The sequence below is a fragment of the Pseudopipra pipra genome, chromosome 8 (genome assembly GCF_036250125.1).
Source record: "Pseudopipra pipra isolate bDixPip1 chromosome 8, bDixPip1.hap1, whole genome shotgun sequence".
NCBI lineage: Eukaryota > Metazoa > Chordata > Aves > Passeriformes > Pipridae > Pseudopipra > Pseudopipra pipra.
This window is the reverse complement of record NC_087556.1, coordinates 3,936,633-3,947,765: the sequence shown is the minus strand read 5'-3', so window position 1 is coordinate 3,947,765 and position 11,133 is coordinate 3,936,633. Positions and strand designations below refer to the sequence as shown.

General features: G+C 58.9%; 2 protein-coding genes across 2 annotated transcripts; both read left to right on the top strand.

Annotated features, from left to right (window-relative positions):
* The first annotated feature begins 7,120 nt into the window (after positions 1 to 7,120).
* On the top strand, positions 7,121 to 8,885 carry LOC135418427 (proline-rich protein 2-like). Its single transcript, XM_064663835.1, has 3 exons — positions 7,121 to 7,271; positions 7,369 to 7,445; positions 8,061 to 8,885. Exons 1-3 carry the CDS (start codon positions 7,121 to 7,123, stop codon positions 8,883 to 8,885), a joined length of 1,053 nt encoding a protein of 350 aa, XP_064519905.1.
* A 758-nt stretch (positions 8,886 to 9,643) lies between these two features.
* NEUROG3 (neurogenin 3) lies at positions 9,644 to 10,318 on the top strand. Its single transcript, XM_064663847.1, has one exon. The coding sequence runs from the start codon at positions 9,644 to 9,646 to the stop codon at positions 10,184 to 10,186; it is 543 nt and encodes a 180-aa protein (XP_064519917.1). The 3' UTR covers positions 10,187 to 10,318.
* Positions 10,319 to 11,133: the final 815 nt, after the last annotated feature.

Genomic DNA, 11,133 nt, shown 5'->3' with positions numbered 1-11,133 from the left:
AGCTAGAAACAGAGGTTTGCCTCTGTTTCAAATAACTAGAGGCCATAGAGGCACAGACTTGGGGTACCTGGCTGGAGCATCGTGCACAGTATGTGCTGTATATGCTGCTGCTGGAACATGATAAAAACCTTTAATTAGCACGGATCCGGAGGAGAAATGCCGAGCAGCTCTCCCTCTGCTGGTGCGGATGTGTCATATCGCAAGACACGAGTTAAGTCCCTGCTCGCTGGAATTAAATCTCTGCTCAGTGCATCCATACAGCACAAGGCTTCCTCCATTGGCCCTTTCCCCTGCCCTCCTTCAAGAAGCCCCTTTGTGCCGGCACAGCTTCCATGGGAATCCCTCCATAGCCCTGAACTTCTGCAGAGATTATCATCTGTTTGTGAGGGACACTCGGGATACAGCTGCTGGTTATAGCTTCACCTGGAAAACCAGCCTCGGAGGTGGGATGAGCTAATTTCCTCTCGATGGGGAAAAAAAGTCAGTATTTAAGGTCTAAAAAACATTTAGCTAAAAGTTGATTTGCAGATTTGTGTTCCTAAAGCCCTTTTGTTCACTAGGACTTCCCAGAGTTCCTGACATTTCTGCACCAGCTAATCATTCAAATGTTCTTGTATGGGTTCAGGAATTGATTTTGATAAGAAATAATGTGGGTGTTCCACCACAGGGAGCAGGTGCTCCCAGTCATGGGGATCCTGTGGGCTCTGCTGGGCCAGGGAGATCAGCCCGACCCCAAGGACATGAGTGGCATGTGAAGTTGCTTTGGGTTGACATCCTCATTTGATGACTGTGCCTTTTTGGAGAGGGAGGGCAGTGCTACTGTTTATGATGTCAAATTGATTTTCAGTCCATTGTGCTGCTTAAAACTGATGCAGCTCCATCTCTTTTTGCACTTGGGACAGAAGTACTGCTTGGGAAGTTCAGCTCCTGGCCTGATGGGTGTCTCTGCAGCTCTAAGGGGTTACATCTGGCCCCACAGCAGCAGGAAGAGCCCTTGGCAAAGGCAGCTGTTAAATCCACTCGAGAAAGTGAGAGCCATTTCCAGCCTGTTTCCAAGATGCTCTTTGAAGGAGGTACTTTTTTTCCATGGAAAGTTTTGTCCTTGATGAAGAGGTGAAAGCCGCCATCCTGGAAAAGAGCTGATCTGCCTGGGATGTGCACACCAGGGCAACGCCACCTCATCCCCCAGTACCCATTGGGTACTGGTTTGCTGATCCCAGCCCCATCCCAGTGCTCAGCCCTGCTTGGACATTTTCTGTGGGTCAGCCCCACGGCCTCTGGGATGGGAAGTTTTGCCTGGGGAAGCACAAGGAGCTCCTGGCACCAGCTGAGCATCTCTTGCCACAGTGCTCCCAGGGATGCTCAGGGACTGTGCAGTGGGATCCGTGCAGGGCTGATCCCTTGGCTGGAGCAAAGCAGGAGCAGCACCATCAATTCCAGCTTGAGGCTACAGCTTCCTGGGTGAAAATAAGCATAGCAACTCCCTGAGGGGTTTGGAGGGTGCTGGGGAAACAGAATGGGGTGTCAGATGAGGAAGGAGTTCTCTGAGGTCCCTGGAGCTACATGCAGGCACTGGCAGAGCTGCTGAGCTGCTGTGGACTATTGGTTCTTGGAGACATCTGTGTGCAGGACTCGGAATTTTCTGTGCTTTTTCAAACATAACTGGGTTTTGCTGGCTGGGACAGCTGACTCCTCCCCATCTCTCCCAGAGTGGGTATTGTGTGCTCTTGGGTGCTGTGCAGCACACTCCTTGGCTGGGATGGGTAAGTACAAATTCAAAGGGCCTCATGCTGGGGCTGGGAAAAGTGGCTATGCCAGAGGAGCAGTGCAAACCATGCCTGAAGCTTGGCTACAGGCTGTGATGAGTCAGGGAACATGGTCCTCTGGAGGGATGGCCAAATCCATGGCAGAAGGGGAGAAGATGCAGGTAAGGAACTTCAGTGTGAGTTCTGAAAGCCTTGATCGATCTTTCCTATCACAAGCCTGTAGGAGGTGACCCTCAACCCCAGACCGCTGCTGCTGGTGCTCATGGTGAGTTTGGCAACCCTCACATTGGAATTAGGCACGTGCAGTGCTGCTGTTGGGATGTGCCTTTGCCTCTCTTGGGTCTTCTCCTTGCCCTTCTCTTGGTGGTGAGGCACTGTGCAGCTGCGAGTCCTCTTGGCTCATCCAAGGAGCCCTCCCAGGGTCCCTCTCCCTGCACATGGGGCTGGGAAGCATGTGGGCACAGCTCTGGGAAGGTCCCTGTCCCAGCAAAGGGGACAGATGCTGGTGCTGTGCTTGTGCTTCCCTCAGCTGAGACCATGGCTCAGGTAGAAGTGGTCCCCAGCTTCCCATAATTTGGCGTTTCCTAAAATAGTGTTGGTTCTTCAGAAAAGGGAGGTGAAATATCCAAAGCCCCCAAGACAGCTCCATGTCTGGGCTTCATTCTGTTCCCAGCCAGCTGTTAGGTTATTTCCATATAAAATGTATTTGTGCTGCAGAAAGCATCTGATCCACCTGAGGAAATGAGTTCTGTCAGGAATAGTCTCTATCTCAGCCCAGGATACGTGTGTGTGTCATGGGGTCATTGCACAGCCCCCATCCCAGGAGCAGGGACAAAGGGACCAGGATGGATGGGATGTGCTGTTTGAGCATCCCATGGCAAGCAGCCTCATTGCCCGGCAGTGGAAGGAGAGGCTGTCAGTGCCCACGGGGTGCCTGCAGCACCCCTGTCACGCCTCATCCTGCCATCCCGACCCTGGCACCTTGTGAACAGGGCAGGATGTGGCCCACCCCCAGCCTGGTGACAGCAGCGGCGGCACGCCAGCCCCCCACCCCAATTATTGCTGGGTGTCGAAAAAGACATTGAAAAGCAAGGAGAAGAGCTGTGAAGAGGGTCATTTTAGTGGCTCTTTCTCTCTTCTTTCCCCCCCCTCCCCGAGGAGGAAGTTAGAAAAGCAGAGCCCTCAAAGCCGCATTGAAAGGGTGACAGAGACTGGATAATGCGTAAGACTGAGGGAAGGAATCTCAGAGCACTCGCCACGGTGTTTTAATGATCTGTTAACAATTACCCCTTTCAGGGGAGAACATATGGTAGATGGTTTGCTTCTTTTTTAAAAAAAAAAAAAGGACAAAAAAAGAAAAAAGAAATTACTTCAGAAACTTAAATGATGGTGGAAAATGGTGGGTATTGTGGTGAAGAGCTGGGGGAGGGAGGTGTAGCGCTCGGAGGGAAGGGATGTCAGATGATGAGATGTCAGATAATGTGTCCCTGAGCACGGGGGCCTTGCTGGAGCCAGAGACCCCCCAGAAATGCCGCTACCCTGGAGCTCCTAAGCATAGCTGGGGCTGGGAGCCTGGAGGAGCCATAATAGGATTGAAGAAGTGTAGTAATGAAGGAAAATGATTAGGCTGCTGATAAAACTCAGGAAGCTGCTGGGACCCTTCGTGACATTGGCTGGAGCATCCCCCTCAGCTCGTGCTCAAGACCAGCTTTGTGGGCAGGGATGGTCCTGAGCTCCCCTCCCTGCAGCTGGGGCTGGCAGAACCATCCAGATGGCTCCAAGGCTCTGGCTACACATGGGCAGTGAGTGCTTGGAGGTTTTCCTGCTGTTACCTGCCTTGGGATTGTTGCCCTTCTCCCAGTGAAACCTTTTGGCATGAGTTTAGATTGTGGTTCACCAAAATCACATGTACAAGTTGATGGTAGCTTGTCTTGCAGAGCTGGGCTGCAGCTAAAATTCTGGGTCACAACTGCAGTGCTTTGTGTGAAAATACATCGATATCTTTTTTTTTCTTTTTTTTTTTTTTTTTTGCAAATACATAATTTCTTATTGAGATACAGAAGTCAGGCTGGCTGCTCACATTTGCAGGGGTCCTGGCATGAGCTGGCAGGAGGGGCTGTGCTGTTTGTGGGCTTCCCAGGTTCATTATACACCTGGACTCAAGGAAGAAAATGGTCCTGTATGGATATAAACTTGTCTTCTCCTCACCACTGCAGCAGTGCAGGGCAGGAGAAAGCTCCAATTCAAAGGTGAGGAATTTGGCAGATTAAGCCACGTGCTAGATGAAGAGCTGGGAGAGGGTTTGTGCAGATAGGCAGGGATAGCTGGGGAAATCTGGGATGAGGAACCAAGGCTGCCTAGAAGGGACACCAGTGCAAGGTGTGCCAGGAGAGGGGCACAAAAATGTGGGGAGGGGAGCGAGGGCATGGCAAGACTGGGACAGAGGAAGGGATGATGCTTCCTGAGGCTGAAAGAAGGGAGGAGATGGGAAGAGACCAGGCTGGCACAGGACTGGTCAGGGAGGGGATGGAGTGTTGCTGGGATTGGTGTGGGGGCTGCAACCACATTGAACCCTGTGGGGTGGTCAGCACAGCACTGTAGGCTGCCAGGTGTGGATGGCACAGCTGAGAATGGCGACAGGAGGATCATGAACTGGTTACTGGCAAGTACATGAGGCCAGCGGGCAAAATACCCACCCCATAGCTTTGAGTCACATCCCTCCTGCCAGCAGCGGTTTGGCTTGAGCTGTGACCCCTGCACCACGCTGGGCACATCTCCCAGTGGTGGCAGTGACCTGGCACCAACTTCAGCTGGCAAAGAAAGGGTCTAAGCCCCCCCATCTTGCTCTGTCTCATGTTGAAGGCTTCAGTGAAGCTCTGGAGAGGGGTTAGTTTTGTGTGAATCCATCAGGGCACCTCTGCCCTTTTTTCCAGATCAGATGGGGGGATTTCCTTCCAAACTCCTGGCTTTTAGCAACTCTTTTTGCTTCTCAAAAGCCAGCTCTCTGGTGCATTCTGCTGTGTTCGAAGTCTGACTGGTGGGGCCTCTAAATCAGAGAAAAAAGCATTTTTGGAGGTCAGGAAGCACCATCTGTCTGTTTGATGAGCAGCTGGGGATTGACGAGTTTCAGAGAGAGCCAATACGACCAGTGCTTATAACCTCATCTTGCATCAAAATGCCAGAAGTTAGATTTTTATCCTTATGGGAATGAAGCACTGATCAGGAAGGTGGCAGCCTGAGCTCAGCATATCCATGGTCTGTAACTATTCATTGGCGGCTGAAGGAGAGTTGGTGCAAATGAATAATGAAGCCTTGAGTCTGTTGTCCAACTGGTAGCTGAAGACAACCACTGCCAGCTGATGAAGTCTGAGTGCTGGGGAAATCCTGTCATGAAAACTACCTCCTGTTCAACTGTAGCTGTGGAGACAGCAAATGTCTGATTACAATTCTTCTTTGAGATTTCCATGCAGGCAGATACACAGCTACGGGCTTGCTTTGGGCCTCTGGAGCCGCTGATGGGCCTCTGGGCTTGAATGCATGTGTTTCATTCAGCCATCAGAGGAATGTAGTGGTGGTGGTGGATTCAGCCAGATCTCACCAGAAACTTGGTGTAAAGAGTAAAGCACTTGGAAAACCCAAGTGAGGGAGATGTGTAACCCATCCTATCTGCCCAGGCTGTCACCAGGGCAGAAGAGAAACCTTTTTTTCTGGCAGGAGAGACATGCTGGGGCAAGGAACTATTGCCATAAATGGGGAGGAGAGCAAGTCTGGCAGAGCTGGGAATGATGGGAAGAGACTGGCTCCCAGAGAAGTGAGGACTGTCTTTCTCTGCCTGGGCAGGTGCTTGGAGAGTTGAGTAAATACTTTAATGTACAGGTTTCACAGCACCCACCTGTTGGCATCACAGCCCAGCATCCAACTGACCCTTTTCTACTTGGCATTTGTTCCCTGCCTTTCCTCTCCATGGTATTTCTGTTCCTTTCCTCTCTCCTATCCAGTGGTAACCCAGGTTTTTGCATTGCTAAATATTGTTGATTCTGACCAAAAATGTCTCAGTGTCAGAACAGCTGTCTGCTCTTGCAGCCTTATGAGGCCATTTCCTGTCAGGCTGTTTTAAGGACACATAAGCATGGAGAGAGGTTTACTGTAGAGTGGGATTGCACACTGAAAACTCTTGGGCTTTCTATCAGGGCTTCTCCTCTTCTGGTGCAGTGACAGCATCCCTGACCCCAGGGCTTATTTCTCCTTGCACAGAATCATAGAATGGTTTGGACTGGATTGAAATGCTAAAGATCATCTAGTTCCAACCTCCCCTGCCATGGACAGAGATGCCACTCGCTCAACCAGGTTGCTCACAGCCCCATCCAACCTTTGAACACTTCCAGGGATGGGGCAGCCACAGCTTCTCTGAGCAACCTGTGCCAGGGCCTCCCCAACCTCACAGGGAAGAATTCCTTCCCAATATCCCATCTAACCCTGCCCTCTGCCAGTGTGAACCCATTCCCTCTTGTCATGTCATTCCACGCCCTTCTCACAAGTCCCTCTCCAGCTCTCTTGGAGCCCCTTAAGGCACTGGAAGTTTCCCCAGAGCCTCCTCTTCTCCAGGTTGAACAACCCCAGCTCTCTCAGCCTGTCTCCATAGCAGAGGTACTCCAGCCTTTGGAGCATCATCGTGGCCCCAAGGAACATTTTGATGCACGATGAGGTTACAAGTGCTGAGGACTTGTCCCACTGGCTCGATCTGGATCTTCTCACCCCTCAGCTGCCCATCGAAGGGACAGACGGTGCTCAGTTGTGCACAGCTCAGCGCTCACCACGTAAGGGATGACTTCCCGAGGAGGCTCTTTGCGCCTCTGCGGGCACTCCTGGCCCCTGCCCGTGTCCGCCTCCCTCCCCGGGGCCGCTCCCGGTCGTGCGCACCGTCAGGCGGCTCCTGGGGACGCGCACCAGCCGCCGCTTGCCAGGGCTCCCCTTCCCTCTCCTGCTTCGTTTGGTGCTTTATATATTTTTGCACCCCTTCTCCTCTCGCTCTTATAGGAAGAGGCGGGGGCGGGGGGGGGGGGGGGTGGAGAAGGGAGAAATATTGTTTGAATTCACAAAGGGGGGCATCTGGTGCACCTTGCGCCTGGCATCTGTGCTCCTTGTGTCCCGAGCAGCGCGCTCGCACCGGGGCGAGGGGCAGGAGGGGCCGGCGTGCATCTGTTGGGCGCCACAATAAAGTCACAAAACAGTGGCGCGGGCCCGGCCCCGCCGCGCTGCCCTCTCAGAGGGGGACGCGGGGCTGCGGCTCCCAGGTATTATGCGCCGGGTAGGTAGGGCCGGGGCAGCAGCTGCTCCGCCGACCCGCCCGACATATGGCACCGCAAATCACGGTACCTCCTGAGCAGCCCCGGCCAGGGGCAGCGGGGGACGGACGGGGCGGCCCCGGGGCAGGTGCCTCCACCGTGCGCCCGCCGCTGCCTCCTCCGCATCACCGGCCCCGCGGGCGCGCACCGCTGGCCCCGGGTGGGTGGAGAGCGCGGAGCGGCCGGCGGCCCCCCGACCCTACAGTCACCTCCAGGATCGGAAGCGGGCCCAGCCTTATCTGCCCTCCCCTCTCCAGAGCAAACAGCCCCCGGCGGGCGGGCGGGCGGGCTGCGGCCGAGCCCCGGCTCGCCAAACGTCCCCGACGCCTGGCAGGCGAGGGATGCGCCGGGGCCGCTCTGGTTACCATATGTTTTCAATAAAATAAGACAAATAGGGCCGAGAGATAGGGATTGCAGTAAACCTGTTATAAAGCAGCATAAACCAGGCCAATGTAAACGGCAGCAGGGCCCCTCCTGGAAGGGCCGTTGGGTGCCAGCTCTGCGCCGGGCGGCCCGGCCAGGTGTGAGCGGGAGCCCGCCGCGGTGCCCCCGCAGGTTTTTATCAGGTTCGTGGCATTATGGTGCTTGTTATGCTAACTATGAGTAAACATCCCCGATCGGGCTTTGTGGCAACGGGAGGGAGTTATCGGAAAGTGGCGGTGGGAAGGTGATTTAACAATAAAGTTGTCTTGTTTGCCAGCAGGTGATGTCTGCCCCCAGCCCCATGATTAATGCTTCCCAAAGCACTCCACTTTACAATCTCTTGTAATTATTTATTAAACGAAATCTATTTATTATTATTTTAGCAAACAGCGGTACCAGGTGGGGCTTTCTTTTCCTCTTCAGCTTTTGTTTGAAGGACGTTTGAAGTGGGTAGTCTGAGGCTTGGAAACTCGCTCGCCAGATTTTTTTGTCATCCAATTGCACAGGCACAAAAAACCCCCCCCAGCCCCTCCGGGCCCTTCCTATTCATCCTCCGCTGCCCTCCGAGCCGCCCCTCGAGAAGGGGCGCCCGGCCCCCCTCGGCACCGCTCCCCCGCCCTCCCAGCGAGGCTGCTCGCCGCCGCACCGCGCTCCTGGAAAGGCAGCGCGCACAGCCCCGCACCGCCTCGCACCGCGCCGGCCAAGGCCACCCCTCGGGGCCGAGGACCGGCCCGGGCTGGGGAAGCTGTCCTCCGCCCCGCCGAGGCCCAATGGGGCCGCTCCGGCCGCTCCCGGCCCCAGGATCCCCGGCCGGGATCCGCCGCACCGCTTTGGTGAAGGAGCGGGGGGACTCCCGCCCCGGCGGGGCTGCGCCCTCCCGGCTGCCCTGCCCGCACCCCCGGGAGCACCGTGCCGTGCAGGGGGAGCCCGGCCCCACTGCTCCCGGCCCCTCGCCCTCCTCCGGGAAAAGGTGCCCCGGCCCCGGGCCGCTCCCCGCCGCCGGCCTCAGCCGGTGCGCAAAAGTCCCCGGCACGTTTGCGCACCGAGCCCCGTGGCCAGCGCGGCTCCCCCCGGGCCCAGCGCGGGGCCGGAGGCGCGGGGGGGCCCTCAGGCCTCGGGAGGGCCCTTCCTCTACGGGACCCAGCCCTCGTTTCCCCTGGGGGAGCAAAGTCATGAAGCGGGTGGGGGCTGGAGAACGGCGTCCCGTCCCCTCCGGTGCCGGCGCTCGCCGCCCGCAGGGCAGCGCCCGCAGCTCTGCCGGTCGATGCGCGAGGGGAGCGGGGATGTTCCCGGCGCTGCAGGGGCGAGGAGAGGCGTGACGGGAGGCGGTGAGGTCCACTCGCTCCCGTAAGGGGTCAGAGGGGGTGTCTCGGGAGCGCGCCGCGGGGCCAGAGCCGCGGGAACTGGTTGTGGCTGTGCCGAGGGGAGCGGAGCCGGAACGGGGCCAGGGGGCCCTCACGGCCGGCACCAGCGGGGCCCCTGCCTGGCCCGGCCGTGCGTCCCCTGCCACCCTGGGGCAGTGTTGGGTGTTGGGCTGCGCCCTGTCAGCGCCGGGGCCCTGTACCTCGCCCCGACCCCCAACACATCCCTGCGGAACCCGGAGCGTGCGGCTGCCCCGGCTGCGGTGCAGCCCCTCTGCGCGGGGTCGGCGGCTCGGCCCGGGGGAGGTCTGGGGGGCGGGGGCCGGCCTGTGGGAGAGGGGGCGGGCAGGGGCGGGGGGCCCCGGCGCGGCACTACTCGGCGTGGGAGCCGGCGGGGTCTCGCGTGGCGGGGCCGGGCCGGCGGGCGGTGCCGAGCCCGGCACGCTCCCGTCGAGCTGATAAGATAAAAGCGTGCCAAGGGGTGGGTGCGGGCGGGGGGGCGCACACGCCGCCCGGCCGGGAAATCCCCATTGTCTGCTGGCCCTATATATAGGGGCTTAACGGCAGTCGTGTGCCGGCGGCGCAACTTCTCCTGCCCGCACTCGAGGGACCGCGGGAAGGGGGGAGCGGCGCGGGGCGCGCAGTCAGAGCCACTCTCCTGGCCCTGCAGCCTCGGCCGGGCTCAGCAGGCACAGCCGCGGGGGAGAGGGCTCTCCCGGGCCGGCCAGCGCAGGTTTGGCTTCGCAGGATGGCCCCACAGAGCGACCGCTCGCCGGACGAAGGGCAGCCCTATTTCGGCGGCGCGGAGGACCCCACCCCAGCGGCCGGTGGGGGCTCCGCGGGCAGCCGGGACGCCTCGCCGGCCCGCACCGCCCTGGCCCCGCGGGAGGCCGCGGCCCGCAGGAAGGGGAAGGCGCGGCGGGGCCGCGGCAAGGCGCGGAACGAAGGGCTGCTCAGCAAGCAGAAGAGGAGCCGGCGCATGAAGGCCAACGACCGGGAGAGGAACCGCATGCACCACCTCAACTCCGCCCTGGACGCTCTCCGCAGCGTCCTGCCCACCTTCCCCGACGACGCCAAGCTCACCAAGATCGAGACGCTCCGCTTCGCCCACAACTACATTTGGGCGCTCACGCAGAGCCTCCGTCTGGCCGAACAGAGCCTGCCCGAGCCCACCCCGCCGCCGCCACCCCCCGCCACCGCTTCCCCCGGGCCCTGGGACTCGCCCTGCCCCGCCGCGCCACCGCCCGCCGCCCTGCGCCGCGGCCCCGCCGCCTTCCCTGCCTTCCTGTGAGCCCCCCGCCTGGCCGCTGTCCCCCCGCTTGTGGCCTTCAAAGGGCCGGCGGGGCGGGGGCTCCCCGCGCTGCGCGCCGGGGGGCGGCGGTGGCCCCGCTTCCCCCCGCCCCGTCCCGTCCCGCTCGGCTGAAAAGCGCAGCGGGAGAGGGCGGACAAAAACAAATCACGGTTTTGTACTCGTTAACGGTAAATTATATTAATTTGTCGCTATCGGTATTTATTGATTATATTTCGTGACAAATATGTATTTTGTATATAAGAGTATTTTTAGCAGCGGTGGTCTAGCTGTCCGTAGCCGCGGCTGTATTTTGGGTTTTCTGAAGAAGAAGAAGAAGAGGAAAAATAAAGCCTGTTGCGGTCAGACCTGTGCAACGCTGTGTTTTTTCCACCGAGGGCTCTCTGGGGATTTCCCAATCGAGCGCAGCCCGCGCCAGGGAGGGCAGGGCCGGCCCTGCAGGGGCTTCCTCGGGGCCCTGGGCGGTGTGCCCGGAGCAGCGGCGATGGAGAGCGGCGCGGCGGGGCCCTGCGTGCCTGTGTACACTCCAGCGTGTGCCCGTCGGGGCCCAGTGCGGATTTAAACCCGGCCTCTCTTTGCAGGTGCCCTTTCCCACAGGGCTGCGGCCGGTCCTGTCCCATCGCCTCCAGGTGAGGTGTGCCCGGCTGCGAGGCTGTTTGGAGCACGTCCCCGGGGCACAGAGCTCCAACGCCTGGAGCGGTGCGGGTGCCCGGGGCAGCGTCTTCACAGGCCGACCTCATCCTGCCGGGGGGTGAGTTTAGCCAGGGCAGGCGCGGGATCGGGGGCAGCCGACGGAACCTGCAGCCCTGAGAGGGGGCTGGAGCGGGGAGGCGGGGGCTGCGTCAGGCCTCTTAAAAGCTCAGAGGTGGGAAAGGCACTACCTCCCACGGCACGGCGAGAAGAGAAACCGCATGAATCCCCCGAGCCCT

What these genes read in the sequence shown, in the direction of transcription:
- LOC135418427 (XM_064663835.1), top strand. Translation starts at nt 7,121, where the DNA reads ATGGCACCGCAAATCACGGTACCTCCTGAGCAGCCCCGGCCAGGGGCA. An exon ending in GCGCGCACCGCTGGCCCCGG is followed by an intron (nt 7,272 to 7,368) that starts GTGGGTGGAGAG and finishes TCCCCTCTCCAG; the next exon opens with AGCAAACAGCCCCCGGCGGG. An exon ending in ACGTCCCCGACGCCTGGCAG is followed by an intron (nt 7,446 to 8,060) that starts GCGAGGGATGCG and finishes AACCCCCCCCAG; the next exon opens with CCCCTCCGGGCCCTTCCTAT.
- NEUROG3 (XM_064663847.1), top strand. Translation starts at nt 9,644, where the DNA reads ATGGCCCCACAGAGCGACCGCTCGCCGGACGAAGGGCAGCCCTATTTC.